Source organism: Mus pahari, chromosome 6, assembly GCF_900095145.1.
Source record: "Mus pahari chromosome 6, PAHARI_EIJ_v1.1, whole genome shotgun sequence".
NCBI classification, from domain to species: Eukaryota; Metazoa; Chordata; class Mammalia; order Rodentia; family Muridae; genus Mus; species Mus pahari.
In genome coordinates, this window is record NC_034595.1 from 78102442 (window position 1) to 78122265 (window position 19824).

The 19824-nt window shown below is 42.0% G+C and overlaps 2 protein-coding genes across 5 annotated transcripts in view; one reads left to right on the top strand and one right to left on the bottom strand.

Annotated features, from left to right (window-relative positions):
* Window positions 1–3961, top strand: part of Sfpq (splicing factor proline and glutamine rich) — a 28187-nt gene extending 24226 nt beyond the window's left edge. Inside the window, exon 12 of the transcript XR_003844087.1 lies at window positions 2038–3961. The gene's annotated coding sequence lies outside the window, so the exon portion shown is untranslated. The remainder of the gene's footprint in view (window positions 1–2037) is intronic.
* On the bottom strand, window positions 1107–18837 carry Zmym1 (zinc finger MYM-type containing 1). 4 transcript variants are annotated; one of them, XM_029540206.1, is made up of 9 exons: window positions 18636–18837; window positions 14272–14422; window positions 13550–13788; window positions 12162–12354; window positions 8980–9154; window positions 5924–6074; window positions 5362–5490; window positions 5010–5047; window positions 1107–4252 (listed from the first exon to the last, which is right to left on the bottom strand). In XM_029540206.1, the coding sequence occupies exons 5-9, from the start codon at window positions 9130–9132 to the stop codon at window positions 1982–1984; spliced, it is 2742 nt and encodes a 913-aa protein (XP_029396066.1). In that variant the 5' UTR covers window positions 9133–9154; window positions 12162–12354; window positions 13550–13788; window positions 14272–14422; window positions 18636–18837; the 3' UTR covers window positions 1107–1981. The 4 variants fall into 4 exon arrangements, with proteins under 4 accessions (XP_029396066.1, XP_029396063.1, XP_029396064.1 ...); XM_029540203.1 differs by lacking the exon at window positions 12162–12354; XM_029540204.1 differs by lacking the exon at window positions 12162–12354 and having other exon boundaries at window positions 1693–4252; window positions 13550–13816.
* Window positions 18838–19824: the final 987 nt, after the last annotated feature.

Here is a 19824-nt window from a genome sequence, read left to right on the forward strand (position 1 = left end):
AGAGAGAGAGAGAGAGAGAGAGAGAGAGAGAGAGAGAGAGAGAATGAGAGAATAAACATTCAATATAAGGTCAGCTATTTCCAATAAGCAGCTATTAATGAGTTCAGAACTAGAAGGGAGTGACAGTAACAACAGTGGGACAATGTAGAACAAAGGCAGACATGCTGGCAGGAGTGCCCGGAGACTAGCTGATGTAGAAGAGGCACAAGACTTCAAGCCCTACCTCCACTTCTAAATGTTATCCTAGAAAAGACATTTTTGTTTTGGTGGAGAGGATGTTTGTGTAGCCTTGGCCGTCCTGGAACTAGCTCTGTACATCAATCAGGCTGGTCTCAGAGTAAGAGAGATCTATCTGCCATTGCTTCCCAAATACTGAGACTACAGGTGCATTCTAACTCGACGCATGCTAAGGACTGCTTTCTCCAGTGTAAGACATGTACACAATGGCCTAGCTCTGCTAGCCTACCCGTAATTTCCTCACCATGGCAGGTACCTTGTCCCTGACTGCTCATCACTCCTGCTGGACTCAGTCTGAGATGCTGACCTTCACTGCACAGTAAGGATAGCTAGGATTTTTACTTTTTCCAAATCCATGCAGGTCTGTAAACCCAGGGCGCATTACGCCCGAGAGTGAGGGTTGGGTAGTTAGCAACAGAGCAAGACACCTCTAGCAGAGGCCATAGGGAATCCAAGTGAAGTTTGGCACAAACTAGGCTGTGGTGTAATAAAGGCTCAGTCAATGAAGATGGGACTAACCAGACAATTGGAGAACCAATACGTTTTGTCCACGTCATGTCCACGCTGAGGACACGGAGGCTGGAGATGGACTTGCTAGCACAGCTGCAGTTCAGTGGATGAGATCTAAGGGAAATGGAGACAGACCACGGAGCAACTCTAGGGGCTTGTGGCTAGCATGGAATTGATTCTAGTTTGGAGGCGCTACTCTGTGTGCAGCCCAGAGGGAATGCCACCTGCGACAGGTCCCCTCTATAAAGCCATGAGGGCTGGACTCCCTCTGCTCTGGCTTTTGGCTTCTTCTGGAGAATAAGGACAGCACAACTAAGTGACTATTGGGAGCCCAGAATTCAGCTGATGCTCTGAACCGCCTAGATCTAAGTTGCGGGTTGAGAACCTGAAATGAGTTCCTTGCTCCTGAATGGTCAGGTGCCACCTGCTTAACTTCTGCCTTTACTCTTTAAAAATGAGGCAGGTAGCTGAGAGAACCAAAGCTCAATCTGTCTTGCTAAACTCTCTACTTCCTTCATCTCTCTTTCCTCTTGGAATGAGCTGATGCAGTTAAGAGAAAACCTCTGCCTGGTCCACCTACTGTATTTCAAACCTTAACCTCACAGCCACTCTGCATCTCTCTGCTGGTAGGTAGCATGGCCTTGTTCCAGTTAGGCCTCCGATTCTTTGCTTTTGCAGAATTATTCTCTTCCCAGCAATGGTTTTTAGTTAAAATTTTATTTAACAATGCACATGGTCACTAGCAGTTATGATGGTATTACAGGACTTCCTTGGCACTGGGAATTGAATCTGGGCCTTATGCATTCTAGGGAAGTTAAGTACGTTACCACTGAGTCACAGTCCTGGGGGAAATATTTTGGTGGGATTCTGGGAGTGTGCAGCTGTGCCTGGCTTACTAGATTTCTATATTAGAAAAAACTATGTCTAATTGACTCTAGGCTCCTAATTCTCTGCTATATCTCCAGTACTTATCATACTATCTGTGTAGTAGTTGCTCAGTAAATGTATTAAATATAGATGTGCCTAAGACACAATCTGTCAACTGGAATACTTTAAAGGAGAAGAATTAGGTAAGATGGTCAATCAGTCACAAGAGCTTACAAATTCAAGACTAGCCTAGGCTACAAAGTAAGATCCCTATCTATCTCAAAGAACCTCCAACAAACAAAACTTTGTTAGTATTCGAATAAAACCACAGAATTCTTTTAATTAAGCTCAAAGTTGCAAGTTTGTCTTATGTATCTTTCATTTGACTAATGAACTTTTCGACAATTCCCCCCAATCTTTCAGGTTCCATCAGTTTATTTACCAGTTCCTGCTCAACAGCTATCAGAGCCAGGCTACTAAGTTTCTCTTGTCCCATGGTACGAAATAAGTATGTTTTAAGATGAGACAGCGTGGAAAATGACTTCTCATTATTCGCTGAAGTAATTGGCCAAGATAAAGCAATATGCAACAGCTTCGTGATACAAGGAATATTATTGTGGAGACCATGCTGAATAAACAAACAGCCCAGGTCAATGAAGCTTAAGGACCTATTCTCTGTAATGAAGTTGAAACTTGCATACTGCCGGTAAAATCGGAGCTCGGGAATGATGTCTGCATCAAGCTTATAGAACTCCTGGATGTGTTTGGCTGTTGATTCATTTAATGGCTCATTCCATTTAAGTAACAGCTCTGAAATTTGTTTCATTTTACAATAGTCAAACTCTGAAAAATATAACTTTAAATTTTTTAATACAGTGTCCAGACCTTGGTAGTAAATATTAATTTTATATTGTTCATCTGCTGAAGTAGGAAAAAACATATGCTCTGAATTGCTGGGATCTACTGTTTTTTGAATTTTTCTTCTTTTTTGAAAAGAGGGTTTCTCAACATCAAAACCCTTGTTGGTTATCTTTTTACATATTTCATCTGCTCCATCCCAGATAGTTTTAAAATATGTATCATTTCTTTCAGAAGATAAACATTCCAAAATTGCTTCTATTTTTGAAAACAAAGAAAAGATGTCAACAGTTTCACTTTGAAACTCTCTAGAAAGAATCCCTGTGATACTGAGTACTCGATAAAGAAATTTCAAACAAAATATAAATTCAAACTTGGTAACCATCGACAACAAGTCGTCCAGCTCAGCAGCCACTGCTGTGCCTGCGCAACGGCGCGACACAGATGCCAGCACCTCGATGACCTCCGGAAGGCAGTCCGTCACAGCCAGCAGCAAATGGTCGTGGGCTGGCCAACACGACTGTGACGTGTGTTTCTTACAAGTTTTATTCAGACTTAGCTTACACATGGTTTGCAAACTTGCCAACATTTCTTCAGACACACGAACAGTGTTGAACAAAGAGCCGAGAGTGTTTAGTGCACCTCGGAGCTCCTTCACCTCCTTACAGAAGCTCATCACCGCTAACTCAAAAAAATGTGCGTGACAATGCACATAGAGAACTCTTGGCTCTTCCTTCTTGAATTCTGTTACAACTTCATTCAATTTTACCCTAAAATTTGTGGCACTATCATAGGCTTGGCCACATATTTTATTAAAATCAATTCCAACCTGCTGCAGGTAAGCTTTGATCTGCCCATGCACATGGACCCCAGTCACTTCCTCGGCAGTCACAAACCCCAGGAACCTTTCCTTAACCAAGACAGCACTTGGTGTCTTTTGTGGGTACCTCACACACACGGAAAGCTGTCTCTCGGCGGCACTACCAGCTATCTCCTCACAGATTATTGAAAAGGCTGAGGAGGCGTTGATCTCACTCACGATGTCTTGCAACATCTCACCCTTTATCATTTCAATAATCTCCTCCTGGACAAGTGTACTACTATAGAAGTCCACGTGTGAACTCATAAGCTGAAATACTTCTCCTTTATCTCTTGCTCTAAGTTCTAGTAATTCCAAAAAATTGCCTTTATTAATGGATGAAATAGACTGGTCATTTCCTTTTAACAGCAAGCACTGTTTTCCAAGAAATAAAATGTTCTCAATGACGAGCTTTAGGTACTTTTTATTTCCTTCAATCTGTTTTGAATAAACAGATGAATTATCACGTGGAACAGCATCGAGAAACTGGTACTGCCTCCAAAATTGCAATGACTTTAAGTGCACTTCACTTTCTTCATGCTTTTTGAAAATTTCCAGCATTTTCTCCCAGTCAGCAGTTCCTTGGGTTGCAAAAACTTCTCTCCGACAGCTAAATTTTTTCTGGAAGAACAAGTAGCAGGAATAGCAGAATGCGATACCATTTGCAGTGCTGGGATGCAGATGCTGGAAACCTGGGCTCCAAGACTCCCCAGGAGGCCGAAGCTCTTTCTTAATTTTCTGTTCTGTTGATGTAGACTTTGAGAGACATGGCCTGTCATTTCCTTTCATGGATTTCTCACTATTGTTCTGTACTTCCTCACTGGGAGCAGCTGTGTCCTCACAGAGCACTGAGCCAGGTGAGAGGAGGCCTGGCTGGTCCTCACTATTACCAACACCACTGCTGGACTCACTGGCTGAGTTCTTAGGACAGAAATGGGAAAATAATACTTGTTTAAGCAGTTTTCAAATAATAAAAATATCAAAACATATCCGTTGCCGTAACACAGTAAAATGAGCGAGTTACAGTGTAGGATTCTCCATAAGCAGCACTAACATAATTATTTGCCATCTAAATTCAGCAGTCAGTGTTTAAAGAAGCTCTAGGTATGTAACAGCAGAGAAATAATTTCTAAAGATTTATTTATTTATTATATGTAAGTACACTGTAGCTGTCCTCAGACACCCCAGAAGAGGGAGTTAGATCTCGTTAAGGATGGTTGTGAGCCACCATGTGGTTGCTGGGATTTGAACTCTGCACCTTTGGAAGAGCAGTCGGGTGCTCTTACCCACTGAGCCATCTCACCAGCCCGAGAAATAATTTCTATTACTCAGATGACTAGTACTATTCACTCAAAAGGAAGCTGGGCATGGTGGCATGCACCTTTAATCCCAGCATTCTAGAGGCAGAGGCATGCAGATTTCTGTGAGTTCAAGGCCAGCCAGAGTTACATAGTGAGATATTGTCTTAAAAAACGGTCAATCAGGGCTGGAGAGATGGCTCATCAGTTAAGAGCAGTGACTGCTCTTCTAGAGGTCCTGAGTTCAATTCCTAGCAACCACATGGTGGCTCACAACCATCTGTAATGGGATCTAATGCCTCTTCTGGTGTGTCTGAAGTCAGCTATGGTATACTCATATAAATAAATAAATTATTTAAAAAAATCAGGATAAAACTTACGTTCACAATGACATTTGTCGGTACAGAAGAAAGTGTACCTGTTGAAACAAATTAAAGCACATATTCGAGATTTTATACTTTAATAACACCATAAGGTCATAAAGCTTATTTCATATCAGCAAACAGACAGACAGATTCAACAATATGACAAAACACTGTTAGCCGGGCGTGGTGGCGCACGCATTTAATCCCAGCACTTGGGAGGCAGAGGCAGGCAGATTTCTGAGTTCGAGGCCAGCCTGGTCTACAGAGTGAGTTCCAGGACAGCCAAGGCTATCAGAGAAACCCTGTTTCGAAAAACCAAAAAAAAAAAAAAAAGACAAAACACTGTTTATGTCAAATGTCTGTTTACCTTGTAAGAGATCAGTGTTCACAACGAGGTCAACACGATTATTTACTAGTGACATTATATTGCTTATAACTGGATATTTCTTTGGACAGAGATTCTCTTTTGAAGAACTGTGCACCATGGATACATTAACTGACAAAAATAAACAAAAACAGTTTGTTATAACCAAGCAGAAAACACTGTCTAATAATAAGTGGTTTTGTGCTGAGGATTATAACTCAGTGGGAGAATGCTTGCCCACCATCACACCTGGTGGGCATCAAGCCCAGGGCCTCAGACACTCTGGGCAAATAGTCTGACAACTGACAACATTACCAGTCTGTTTGGATTTTTTTTTTTTTTTTAATAAAGATTATTTCATTTGTGAGGTGAATGAATGTTTTTACATGGGTGCTAGGATCTAAACTTGGGTCCTCATGATTCAACAGCAAGCATTCTTAATTGCTAAGACATCTTTCCAGCACTCACTTGGAACTATAATATGGAAGTTAATCAAAGCTATAAATTAATAGCAAAGTGTAGTTATATTCCAGTACATAGTACCACTGAGGCCGTTAGGGATTACCTGAAGAAGATTCCATCACAGCACTGTTGTATGAAGAAAAACAAACGGAGCAGTAAGCCTCTATGTCCCCCAAGTCATTAGTCATCACAATCATCTCATCTGACAGTTTCAGTGATTTGCAGGGGAAAGATCTAAGTATTCTGGGTGGTTTCTGTTTAAAGATTAAAAATAATATTCATATTTCTGATACATCACATGCAATACTAAAAACACTAAGCATGCTACTGTAACTGCTTTTAGCCGAACTAGTAGAAACAATAACAATTCTTTACACTTCCTTAAAAAACTAGAAGAGAGTCCAGGCTACAAAAACCAAATGAGGCAATTTGATAAGCTTATCTGAAAACTATTCTACCATTTAATAGCTACAGTAATAGTAATAATGTATATTCAATGAAAAGAGAGTCCACCAAAGAAGTTTATTATCCCAGGCAACTAAAGCCTATTGAATAAGAACACAAATTGAATTACAGTTTTTTACTTGGACCCAAGTCCTTGCACCAGGGCTAAGGAGAAAAGGGTACTTAATATCTACTATACAATACTGGGGCAGTACCTGTCCCTCCAGGCCAGAGGTTCTCAACCTTCCTAATGCTGTGACTCAATACAGTTTCTCATGTTATGGTAACTCCCAACCACAAAATTATTTAATATCTACTTCATAACTGGAATTTTGCTAGTTATCAATCATAATGTAAATATCTGATATGTAGGATATCTGATATGTGACCTCCAAAGGGGTGGAGACTCACAGGTTGAGAACTGCTGTTCTAGGCTTACTTCCTGGTAAAGAATCCCAAGCACAGCTGGGTGTAGTGGCACATGCCTTTAAGTCCAGCTCAGGAGGCAGAGGCAGGTAGTGCAGAAGCCAACCTAGTCTATCTACATACCGAGCTCCAGGACAGCTAAGGCTACACAGAGACCTTGTCTTAAATTAACCCTCCACCCAGAAAACAATCACAATCCTATTGTGAGAAAGCAGCATACAGACAGGAGGCAGAATGCAGCAAATCCAGTAAGCACGGGACAAAGAGAAAGGCTGTAGACTGAGGAGTTTTACCGTTTCATCTTTCTACATCACTGAAAGCAATGGTGGAACAGAACTGCTTTTTGGTACACAGTGCAAACAAAACTACATGGCGTTTCTTTTCTGTGGAGATCAGAATATTGATAGAAGAGCCAGGAAATGGGCTGGAAAGATGGTTCAGGAGTTAAGAGCACTTCCTACTCAAGGTAGTTTCCGAGTACCTGTGCTGAGTTACATACAGTTCCCTATGATTCCTGTCCCAAGAACATGACAGCCTCTTTTGCATCCACAGGCACCTAAGCAGATGTGTAAACACACCCCCATGCACATAAATGGAAACAAATAAATCCTCAAAAAAGTTCTATTTATTTATTTGTATGTGTGTGTGTGGAACTTACACTATCACTCCATGCAAGTGAAAGTCAGAAGACAACTTCAGAGTCAGTTCATCTTCCCTTCCACCATGTGGCTCCTGAGGATTGCACTCAGGTTGTCAGGTTTCCTATGAGTGTTTTGCCTGAGTGAATGTATGCACCATGTGCATGTAGCTCCTGCAGTGGCTGGAAGAGGGCACCAGATCCCTGGACTCAGGGTTATAGGTAGTTATGAGCATCATATGGGTAAGGGAATTTAACTGGGTCCTCTGGATCTTAAGTGCTGAGCCATCTTTCCAGCTCCTAAATAATTAATCTTTAAAAAAAGAAAGACCAAGGAAGGTATGGCGGTACACACTTTTAATCCAAGCACTAGGGAGGCAGAGGCAGGCAGATTTCTTGAATTTCAGGCTAGCCTGGTCTACAGAGCCAGGTCTAGCCAAGGCCACACAGAGAAACCCTGTCTTGAAATTTCAGGGGTGGGGGAAAAGCACAGGATAATTTTCATTTTAGTCTTTTATTAATATGACGTTTTTACTTTGAGACAAGGAATTCTGGCTGGTCTGGAACTTAGGTTATATAGACCAGGATGAGTTCACTGAGATCTACTTGACAATTAGAGGCATGAGCCATCATGCCTGGCTCCTCATCCTGCCAGTAAACCATAAAGTGCTTATGCAATTCACCCTTTCAGACAGAAGGATCCTTGCTTTTGATATGCTAGGGCTGAACACTTATGCTAAGCAATAAGCTCTCCCACTGAGCTCTACTTCCAGCTCTCACAGACACATTCTACAGGCAGCTCAAGACACTGACAGCACCAGCTTCACTGACAGCACCATGCAGTCAGGAAAAGCATCAGGGCACACTCAACCATGCTTATACCAGAGGAGTTGCTGCACATTTTGATTTCTTGATATTCTGATGTATTCAGTATGAGTTATATATTACTGTTTTTCAAGATATGGTTTCTCAGGGGGTGGGGGGTATAGGGGACTTTCGGTATAGCATTTGAAATGTAAATGAAGAAAATATCTAATAATAATAATAATAATAATAATTAAAAAAAAGATATGGTTTCTCTGTGTAGTTCTGGCTGTTCTGGAACTCATTCTGCAGACCAGATTGGCCTCAAGCTCAGAGATCTGCTTGCCTGTGACTCTCAAATACTAAGATTATGTATTACCATATTACTAAAGATCATGTAGTGATAAAGATAGATATTCGTTCTAATTCATAAAAAAGGGATCAAACCAGTAACTGTGTTCATCTCACTTAGTCCACAAAGCAAGGCTAGCTTCTCTGTTCTCGGGGGCACCCAAAGGTCTTGTTCATGGTCATTAACCATCAACCAAAGATTTCCCCAAGAGAACCAAGCATGCTCAAGGACTAGCTGGCGGGACAGCAGCTCTTTCTGCTCACCTGCTTCTACGCATTAGTAATCTTTGCACTACTCAGGTAAGGACACTCTTCCCCCTGAAGTATATGGGACAGATTATAGGTCACAGGTCTTTCACCAGTTCACAAGGAAACTTGTCAGCAGAATGAAAATGTGAAAAGTAGGAATTACTGACAAGACTAGAACAATAGCAACAAATGACATTTAAGCCAAATGACAAGAATTCTTCTAAATGTTAAAAAAAGTTGAAACTTACAGTAGATGTCTTCTGACACATGCTGCACTTAGGCAAACTGCTATCAGTATATACGGTAACACGTGGCTTTCTTTTTTCTTCATATGATGTAAGACAAGATTGGCTACAAAAGTTTTTGTTACAACTACTATCCTCCAACCGGACACTCTTCATATCCTTTGGACTTAAAATGTCTCTAAAAACAAACAATAAATGCTTGTTAATAGAACAATAAATATATAAAGTAACTTATGAGTTTCTGTGTGTACACATGAGGGGCCCAGAGCAAGGCGTTGGGCAGTTTTCCCTCTTGCTCTCTGTATTGTCCTGACCCAGTTTCTCACTGAATTGGGAGCAAGAGTCACTGTATGGACTATGCTGGTTGGGCAGTGAGCTCTTGGGATCCTTCTGCCATGTATTTACTGTAAAGCAAAACAAGGCAATTTAGTTCCAGAAATTAAGGATGCTGTCAATAAAACATTTTCAAGTTATTTTAATCTGAACCTTGACAATTCCTAGCACCCACATGGCAGCTCACAACTGTCTGTAATTCTTGTTCCAGGGGATCCAGTGCCCTCTTCTGGACTCCAGAGGCAATGCATGCCCTTGATATACAGACATAAAAGCAGGTAAAAGAATAAACTTGAATATTTGCGTGACTGTCCTAGTTTGCGTCTACTGCTGTGGATCAGGTCTACTGACCGTGACCAGGAAAGGGTTTATGTTCTCTTACAACTCCCAGGTCACAATCTATCACTGAAGGAAGGGCAGGAACTGAGACCACAGAGCATTTGCTTCCTGGCTGACTGTCCATAGTTTAATTAACACAGACCACGTGCCCAAGGGTGGCACCACTCACAGTGAGGCAGGCCTTCCCACATCAATCATGGATCAAGAAAACGCCCTTGGGCTGGAGAGATGGCTCAGTGGGTAAGAGCACTGACTGCTCTACCGAAGGTCCTGAGTTCAAATCCCAGCAACCACAAGGTGGCTCACAACCACCCATAATGAGACACCCTCTTCTGGTACATTTGAAGACAGCTACAATGTACTTAATTATAATAATAAATAAATCTTAAAAAAAAAAAAAAGAAAGCGCTCTTGTCTACAGGACAATCTGATGGAGGCATTTTCTCAATCAAGGTTCTTTCCTTCCGGCGACCCTTTCGTGTCAAGCTGAGAAAAACTAACCAGCACAGGGACTAAAGAGGACACGGCATAAAGTGCTGAGATGTTATCAGTGGTGGACTACTGTCTCCAGACAGTCTACACAGACAATTTGAGTGATACCTCCGCCATCTTTTTTATGAATTATATTTCTATGAGACTATACACACAACTATTGTTCAGGAAGGGACGTCAGGTAGCTATTCAGGAAAATGAAGGCTGCCATTTCAAGGGAAACAACTCACAGTATTTACCGCTAAACTTTTAAGGAAAAATTAAGAGGGGGCTGGAGGGGCTGGTGAGATGGCTCAGTTGGTAAGAGCACCCGACTGCTCTTCCAAAGGTCCAGAGTTCAAATCCCAGCAACCACATGGTGGCTTATAACCATCCGTAACAAGATCTGACTCCCTCTTCTGGAGTGTCTGAAGATAGCTACAGTGTACTTACATATAATAAATAAATAAATCTTTAAAAAAAAGAAAAAAGAGGGGCTGGAGAGAAGGCTCAGCTGTTGAGAGCACTGACTGCTCTTCCAGAGGACCTGGGTTCAACTGCCAGCACTCACATGGTGGCTCACAGCTGTCTGCAACTCTACAACCTGACACCCTCATACACCTTTGCACAGACAAAGATGCGCAAAACACCAATGCACATGCCTTTAATCCCAGCACTTGGAAGGCAGAGACAGGCAGATTTCTGAGTTTGAGGCCAGCCTGGTCTACAGAGTGAGTTCCAGGACAGTCAGGGCTACACAGAGAAACCCTGTCTCGAAAAAACCAAATAAATAAATAATTGAAGAAAAATGAGAAATTTTAGGAAACCTGTATCTGCCATCTCTAGCTTGATCAATTCTTAATACTTGACAGCTTTTCTGATGAGACTGGCAGTTGATTTTTAAAATGCATTCTAGTTCTAACTCTGTCATGGATTTTTTTTAATTTTCTGTGGTAGATAAGTGTATAAAAATATATCCGATAGTAAAGGTGTTAAGACCCAATGGAAAGTTCCACAGCTTCCATTCTCAACGGTTTCTCCAACTGTACACAGTTCACTGAGTTGTACAGTCTTTGGGTCTGGTTAATCTTGGCCTGTGATTTTTGTTGTTGTTGTTGTTTTAAAGATAATGGAGTTTAAAATTCAAAAGAAAAAATAATAAAAGCCAACCATATTAGAAGGACTTTTACAGCTAGCTAAAAATAACTGAGCATGAGTGCTAACTGGCCTGTAAATAATTAAGCATTACTGAATAGGCCTATTTTGGACTGGAATGATTTGTCTTCAGATTTTCCTTTTATGTTTCTTAAACATATCTTAATAGCTTTCAATAAAAAGTCTCCCCTTTCTAATATTTTAAATGTCATCTTCAAAGTTATCCTTCATTTTCCTTCATTAAACAAAAACACAAAGTATTAATTAAAGATTTTAAATCATTGCTAAAAAAAGAAGCCTTAAAAATTACTTAAAATTTTGGGACTTCAGCCAGGCAGTGGTACATGCGTTTAATCCCAGCACTCAAGAGGTAGAGCCAGGAGGATCTCTGTGAGTTTGAGGCCAGCCTGATCTGAAGATCAAATCCCAGGACAGCCAGAGCTACACAGAGAAACCCTATCTGAGAAAACCAAAAGATGTTGTGGAATGTGAAATTTTTTAAAAGTCTCAATAAAGGGGCTGCAGAGATGGCTCAGTTCCCAGCATCCACATGGAGGCTTACAACCATCCACAACTCCAACTCCAGAGAATAGAATGTCTTATTCCAACTTCCCCAGGCAGGCATGTGGTACACATAGAAACATGCAGGTAAAACACCCATACATGCAAAATAAAACAGATCTAAAAAGTGCCAATAGAAACATGTTATTCTCAATAAATGGTGGTCTCTCCCAGTCTAAGCATGACTACCACCTTTGAACCAACCCACAATTTCTTAATATATATATATATATGTGTGTGTGTATGTATGTATATTCCAGAGGAAGCCAAGGTTGTCTATTTCTGCTCATCATACCTGATTGTTACTCCTTAAGAGAACAACTTACACAGCAAATTCTTTCTTGCATGAGTCTTTTCAACGCCTGTGACATGTAGCAAAGCTGGGGCTGAAGAAATGTAGTGCGTATATGCTAACCATAGCAACACAGTGCCTTAACTCCTCAGGGCCTCAGTTTCCTCAAAACCAAAAGAAAAGGTCTGCACTGGGTGATCTCTAATGTCCCTTCCAGGTTTAGGACTCTGCAGAAAGAGAAAGTAGACTGAAGAGAATACCCTATAACTTATAGCCAAAAGGAAAACTGGACATAGTATAGTACTGTGGAATTGGAAAAAGCAAAGGGAGGGCCAGAAAGGTGGGGCAGTGCTCACGAATGCTCTTGCAGAGGACCAGTGTTTAATTTTCATCAACCCACACGGTGGCTCACGACTGCCTGTAATGGCAGTTTCAAGGGATCAAATGCCCTCTGCAGGCACAGGGTATGTATGTGGTACACAGACATACAAGTTGAGAAAACACTCATACACAAAATAAAATTTAAAAACTTAAGAAAAAGAAAACAAAAGGAGAGATAAAGTTAGGGAGAGATCAAGAAAACAGAACCTGAAACCAAAGGCAGCACTGGAAGTGCCAGCCAAATAAAGACTGAAGCAGGGCTGGTGAGATGGCTCACTGGGTAAGAGCACCTGACTGTTCTTCCGAAGGTCCAGAGTTCAAATCCCAGCAACCACATGGTGGCTCATAACCATCCGTTACAAGATCTGACTCCATCTTCTGGAGTGTCTAAAGACAGCTACAGTGTACTTAAATATAATAAATAAATAAATTAAAAAAAAAAAAAAAAAAAAAGACTGAAGCAAAGCTCTGCGAGCCTATTGGTAAGTGCGGGTAGTTCAGTATGGTGAACACTCCTATAGTCTCAGCACTTGGAAGGCAGAGGCAGGAGTACCTCCAAGTTCAACTCCAACCTGCTCCAACCTGCTCTCCACAGTGAACTCCTCGCTACATACATATATTTGAGACCCTGTCTCAAAACAAAAAACCCTCCACGGGAACTGGGGGTAAGCATGAGAAAGTCATCTTGAGTGAGCCCCTGACTCAAAACCAAAACAAAACCAACCAAACCAACACCAAACAAAACCCACGTTCTAAGCACAGAAAACATCCTATTCGATGCTCTCAAGTCTCACATTTATTTAACAAAATTCTAACAAAGAGATTCTCAATGCTTCTCCACCCTTCCATGTAATCTGTGTAAACCCTTCAACAATCAAAACTACTTCTGAGTGATCTTAAAGGAACTGAAAGCAGAAGCAAATTCTTTCATTTACCTATGGTTTCCATCTTCAGAGAGGATGAAAGCATATAAAATGATAACCAAGACTCTGACCAAAGGTCTATGCAGCAAAATAAAAGGCCTTGCTTAGACCTCCATACCTTGAGCAATTTAAGCACATCCTTTTGAGAGGAGCTGGGGACACAGCCGGCGAAGGGTACCCATCGATGCATAGCCTTGAGCAGAAAAGCTCAGCAGACCCTTTCCTCTGAAAAGCTGTCTGCCCCTCCTGAAAAACTCTTTTACATTTGGCACAGGAGAGTCGAACAGCTGTGCCTGGAACTGCAGGAAGCATTTTATTCAAGTCAGGTGAGATGAGACAAGACCGTCAACTGTGGGGCTTGAGAAACAGGAAGAAAACAGAATTTCTATTTACATAAAACAAGTATACACTTTTCACTTTAGAGGCTTCTTCTGGATATGAAACTGAACCCACAATAGCATAATATTCAAAGACAATTTTAGAAAATAGACTAACTTGGCTATTTGACTGATCAAAAAAAAGTTATGATTAATTCTCTTACTACTGTATGAGGATGTGGAGCTCTCTTCCTCCTGAGTTTTGAGTTGTGGGGTTTGACAATACTCTTAAAATAGAGAATTGAAAATAATGCACAAAGTATACTCAAGGCAACTGGCCAACTCATCAGAAAATGGCAAATTAAGGGAGAGCCTGCTGGACCCTTCACATAACTGCCCTGAGCACCAGGCTACGGTGGTGTGCTGTGTGAGCGAGCACCAGGCTATTGGTGCTGTGCTGTGTAAGCTTCCTTTCCGTATACCCAGTATTTCCCAATTAAAGTAAAAACATTTTAAGACTTACATTTAGGATTAGAAGGGAGATTCATTGGCTACGGGCACTTTGTTGCTCTTTACAGAGGACCTGGGTTCAGTTCCCAGCACCTGTAACTCCAGTTTCAAGAGATTTAACCTCAGCTTCTGGCCTCCTCCAGCTCTTGAATACATGTGGTGTGCTGAAATTCACACAGGCGCATACACATATAATTAAGTAAAAGTTCTAACAATTACATTTAATTACCACTGGAGAGTGTGCGTGCTTGTAAGGGACTATACACATGATGCGTGGCATGTGTGGGGAAGTCAGTCTTGACCATTAATCTCAGGCTGGCAGGCTTGACTGCAAACACCTTTACTCACCAAGCCATTTTTCCAGGTTCTCAACATAGGGATTTTAAATTGCATTTATTTATTTGTTTCGGGGTGGTGGGGAGTAGGGTGGAGTGGTAGAAACAAACATACCAAGACAACCTACGGTAGTTCATTCTCTCCCCAGATCATGTAGGGCCTGGGGATCAAACAGGTTATCTGATTTGGAGGCAAGAGTCGTTACCCTCTGAGCCATCTCACTTGCCCTTTCCTTCTTCACAGAGTCTCTTTACATCTCAAAAAAAACAAACCCAAAAATAGGAGAGCTTGGAAGTCAGAGGAAGGAAGATCAGGAGTTCAAGGTAACTGTGAGCAACATGATAGCCAGTTTCAACTCACTGTCTACCCCAGACCCCAAACAAGCAGACAAACGTACAGCAATCTCTTACTATTTGTATGAGTTACCAGCAATGAACCACAGTCTGAAAATGTTACTTGGAAATATCTGGAAGTAACAATGTCCCCCCAACCTTCTTTTTGAAATAAGGTTCTTACTGAAGCTTTGGGTGTCCTGGAACTCACAGATTCAAATGTCTCTGCCTCCCAAGTGCTGGAGACAAGCAATTCTTAAGTTTTAAACTGCGTAGTGGCGCACGCCTTTAATCCCAGCACTTGGGAGGCAGAGGCAGGCGGATTTCTGAGTTCGGGGCCAGCCTGGTCTACAGAGTTCCAGGACAGCCAGGAATACACAGAGAAACCCTGTCTCGAAAAAACCAAAAAAAAAAGAAAAATTGTGTGGCCAACTATTCATCATTCTGTGAGTTAAAGGATTGACTACTATGGTGTTTTTATTCAAGTTAACTTTTTTTTTTTTTTTTTTAATTTAAAAATGATGTGAAAGAGGGGCTGGCGAGATGGCTCAGTGGTTCAGAGTACTGAAGGCTCTTCCAGAGGACCCTGGACTCACTTCCTAGCAGCTACATGTTGGTTCACACTATCCACAACACCAGTTTCTGAGGATCCAAAACCCTACTCAGGACATCCTGGGTACCAAGCACATGGTGCACAGACATACAGAGGCAGAACACCCACATACATAAAATTTAAACTCCTAAAATTTAAAGCACAGGAGTGGAAATGCTGACAACTCAGATTCCATAAAGCAAGAGCCAATTCATAGAGTCACCTTTAAATGAAACATACATACAGGGCTCGTGGAAGAATACGTATTCATCATGGATAGGGGGAGAACATTACAAGGGAATTTGGCTGAATCACAGCTTAATAGAAAGCTAGTAATTTAGGTGGGAATAGCCCACATTTTTAATCTCCTTTGGAGACGAGCAGGCTTGTTGAGGCCTAGGCCAGCCAGTACTACAAAGTGAGTTCCTGTCTCAAGAGCATGAACCAAGGATTGAAAGTTAGTTGATATTTTAGAAGTTCTTTCTAGGTTTGGTGGCTCATGGGTATAATCTCAGTTCGTAGGAGGCAGAGACAGAAGCATCACTGTGAGTTCAAGGTCAGCCTTGGCTGCAGAGTTCCCAGGTTAGTCTGAACTACTTTGGGAGACCCTAAAACAAACGAACAAAATTTCTCTTTTACTATTTCTTTTTTGTACTAGAGATTTTAGTAAAATAGATGGGGGGGGGGGTGCTCTTGGGAAGTGGTGGCACACACCTTTAGTCCCAGCATTTGGAAGGCAGAGGCAGGTGGATCTCTGAGTTTGAGGCCAGCCTGGTCTACAGAGCTAGTTCTAGGATAGTCAGGACTATACAGAGAAACCATCTCTCTCTTTTTTTTTTAAAGATTTATTTATTTATTATGTAAGTACACTGTAGCTGTCTTCAGACACTCCAGAAGAGGGAGTCAGATCTTGTTAAGGATGGTTGTGAGCCACCATGTGGTTGCTGGGATTTGAACTCCGGACCTTTGGAAGAGCAGTCGGGTGCTCTTACCCACTGAGCCATCTTACCAGCCCGAGAAACCATGTCTTATAAAACAAAACAAACAAAAAGGCTAATTTTTGTTATTATTCATAGAATTCTGATTGTGTATACAGAAAACCCTAAGGAATCTGTAACTCTAACAAGGTCAAACCCTAAGGAATCTATAACTTTGACAAGGTCAATACTTAAAACATTTAAGGCTTGAGGATTGAGGCCTTGGGTTTGGTTGATCTCAGCTCCAGAAATAACAAATTTTACTTCTTTGCACCTGGGAGGCAGACAGGCGGATTTCTGAGTTCAAGGCCAGCCTAGTCTACAGAGTAAGTTCTAGGAAAGCCAGGGCNACACAGAGAAACCCTGTCTTGAAAAAGAAAAGAAAAAAACAAAACAAAACAAAAAATAAATATAACTATTTTCTATGACATACTCATCAAATATAGGATACTATGGTATAGCTCAATGGTAGAGCACTGTTTGATCCCATTGAGAGTAGTAGTAAACACCAAATATAGAGATAAATCTAATAAAAAATTGTCAAGTCTTGTAAACTAAAGTCAAAACACTGCTAAGGGAAATTAAGGAAGACTTAAATCAATGGAAAGATATAACTGGCTTACTGAAAGACTCAACTCAATGTTCCCTAAGTGAAGCAGTAGGCCAAAATCCCAGTAGAGACTTGCAACCCTGAAAGGTAACTATGAAGTACATAGAACCTAGAGATGGGCATGATGGTGTACACTAGCTGGGTGTGGAGGCAAGAATACAAAGCTAAAGGCCTAGGAGACAAAAAGAAAGTATCTACCAAGAGAGCTGGAGGCCACTACAGGGAGACTTAAAGGTTATACAACAACTGGACATGTGTTGTAGGCTCCTGTTGTGTAGCAGTTTCTTCAAGATTGATACATTTCATCCACAGGGAAGCTCTTTAAAAGGTAAGCACACACTCGGGAGGCAGAGGCAGGCTGAGTTCTAGGCCAGCCTGGTCTACAAAGTGAGTTCCAGGACAGCCAGAGCTATACAGAGAAACCCACAGAGTCACTCTCAGAGAAGCCAAGTTGCAAATAAGACTCTGAGATGAGACATGCTGACTTGAAGAAGACTAGACCAATTGAGTCACTAGGAAAGGATGCTCTCCAACCAGTTGAACTTCCAGCAGGCTGTGCTGTGTGCTCCAGGTTCCCAGCATTTGTGACCTGTCATCCATGTTAGGGTCACTTTGGTTCTGTTGCTGTCTTTTCTGCTCCCATAAGTAACCCCTCACCCATATTCCTGCAAGTAATTCCAATAAAACTCACTGGTTCACCAAGATACTCTGGCCTGCTGTGGGCTCTTTATCTAGTTTGAACAGATATATGGCATGTCTCCTCAGGGAAGAGAATCTTGTCACATACCGATAAAAGAAAAACAGAATTGTGGAGTGTAGTGCTTTATGCCTAGAATCTCAGCACTCAGAAGGTTAGACTGGAAGATTTCTTAGAGACTTTGAAAACAAAAATAATAAAATTATGAGAAATACTTAACTGTATTATATAGCATGTATTAAATACTTGGGCATCTCCAAAGCATTAATATGTAATGGTAACACAAAATAGCCATTTTTGGATATCTGGGTTAATATAAGTAAATTCTTTGTACTAACTGGGGTGATTACAAGTTTACTTCAATCCCTTTAACTTTGGCCTGTAAATTTCTTTTTCTTTCGTTGAGATTTTTTTTTTTTTTTTTTTTTTTCAATTTAGCCTTGGGTGTCCTATAACTAGCACTGTAGACCAATTGCCTCTGCCTCCCCGCCAGGATTAGAGAAATGGGTAGCCACCACCATGGGTAGCGCTAACTTGCAAATTTCACTCACATAACCCTACAGATAAAACTATTTGCTGCTCTCTCTCGCTCCAGCCCCATGTTTTTGGTTTTTGAATCCAGGTCTCATTTAAGTAGCACTGACTGGCCTAGAACACACCAGCCTGGCTTCGAACTCAAAGAGAAACCCCTGCCTCTCGAGTGATGGGATTAAAGGCAAGGGCCAACACACCCAATCTGTTTTTGTCTGAAAAATACACGGCTTGGTGGAAAGCGAGCCACAGGTGTAAACGGAAGACAGTTACGGAAAGAAGCCGCAAGAGACCACACGCACCAAGCTCGGTCACCGCACAGAGGCCAGGACGCTGAGAAGCCTGGCGGCCGGGGTCACGACTCTCCTGACACTGTGCTCTTCCCACCTGTCGCGTCACCCTCCTCGGGACGGGAGAAACGCCGCCTCTCTCTGGAAAAGCGGGCCTGAGCGGCTCCACGAGGGCGGATAATCGGTCGCCAACCCAGCGGCGGGAAGCGCCCACTGGGATTTTGCAGTGCAAACAACCCCGCCGGCTCCGCCCCTCTCCCGGATGCCTTTGCGGCTGAGCATGCGCAGCGCAGTCCGCCTGGGGCGGTGGTGGTGGGGCGGTGGTCTGAGCAGGAGAGTTGGACAGGGCGGGGCGGGGATTAGTCTTAGGTTATGCTTGATGTCACCTTTAGCTGCCTGTTTTTCGTTTGTTTGTTTGGTTGGTTGGTTTTTTGTTTTGAGACAGGGTCTCACTTGTGTACCCCTGACTGTCCCGGAACTCACTATGTGGTCTCGAACTCAAAGAGATTCTCCTGACTCTGCCTACTTATTTATGGTATTAAGGGAATATGTCACCACATGGGCGTATTAGGGTCATTAAAGGCAGCAGTGAGGGGGCACGGGCCTGTAAGATGAATGTGTGTGGTTAAAAGTTCAAAACCAATCTTATTTTACAAACAGAACAACAAAAGCTGGAGGGTTGGGACGGGGCAACGAGATGACAGAGCCTATTAAGGAGTTTACCGTAAAGTCTGACTAGCAGGGTTCTGTCACTGGAATCCATTCAAGTGGAAGAAGAGAACAGATAACCTGCAAATTATTCTTGACCTCCGCAATGTGCACATAAACACAATAAATAAATAATACATGCATACATAAATAAAATTAAGGCCTAATGCAATATTTGTGACTCAGATGTTGAGTCTTTTTTTCTTTTAAACCTCACTCCTGTGCTGGAGAGCCTGTTGACTGACTAAGCGGGCTTGGTCACTTCCTCCCTCCCTTCCTCCCTCCTTCCTTCCCTCTCTTCCTCTCTCCCTCCCTCCCTTCTTTCCTTCCTTCCTTCCTTCGAGACAGAACCTCACTGTGTAGACAGGCCTAGCACTCACAGAGATCTGCCTGTTTCTGCCTTCTGAGCACTCAGCATTAAAGGTATATGCCACTATAGCCTTCACTTCCTCTCTTCCCCTCTCTTTTGTTTTTTGTTTTTTGTTTTTTTTTT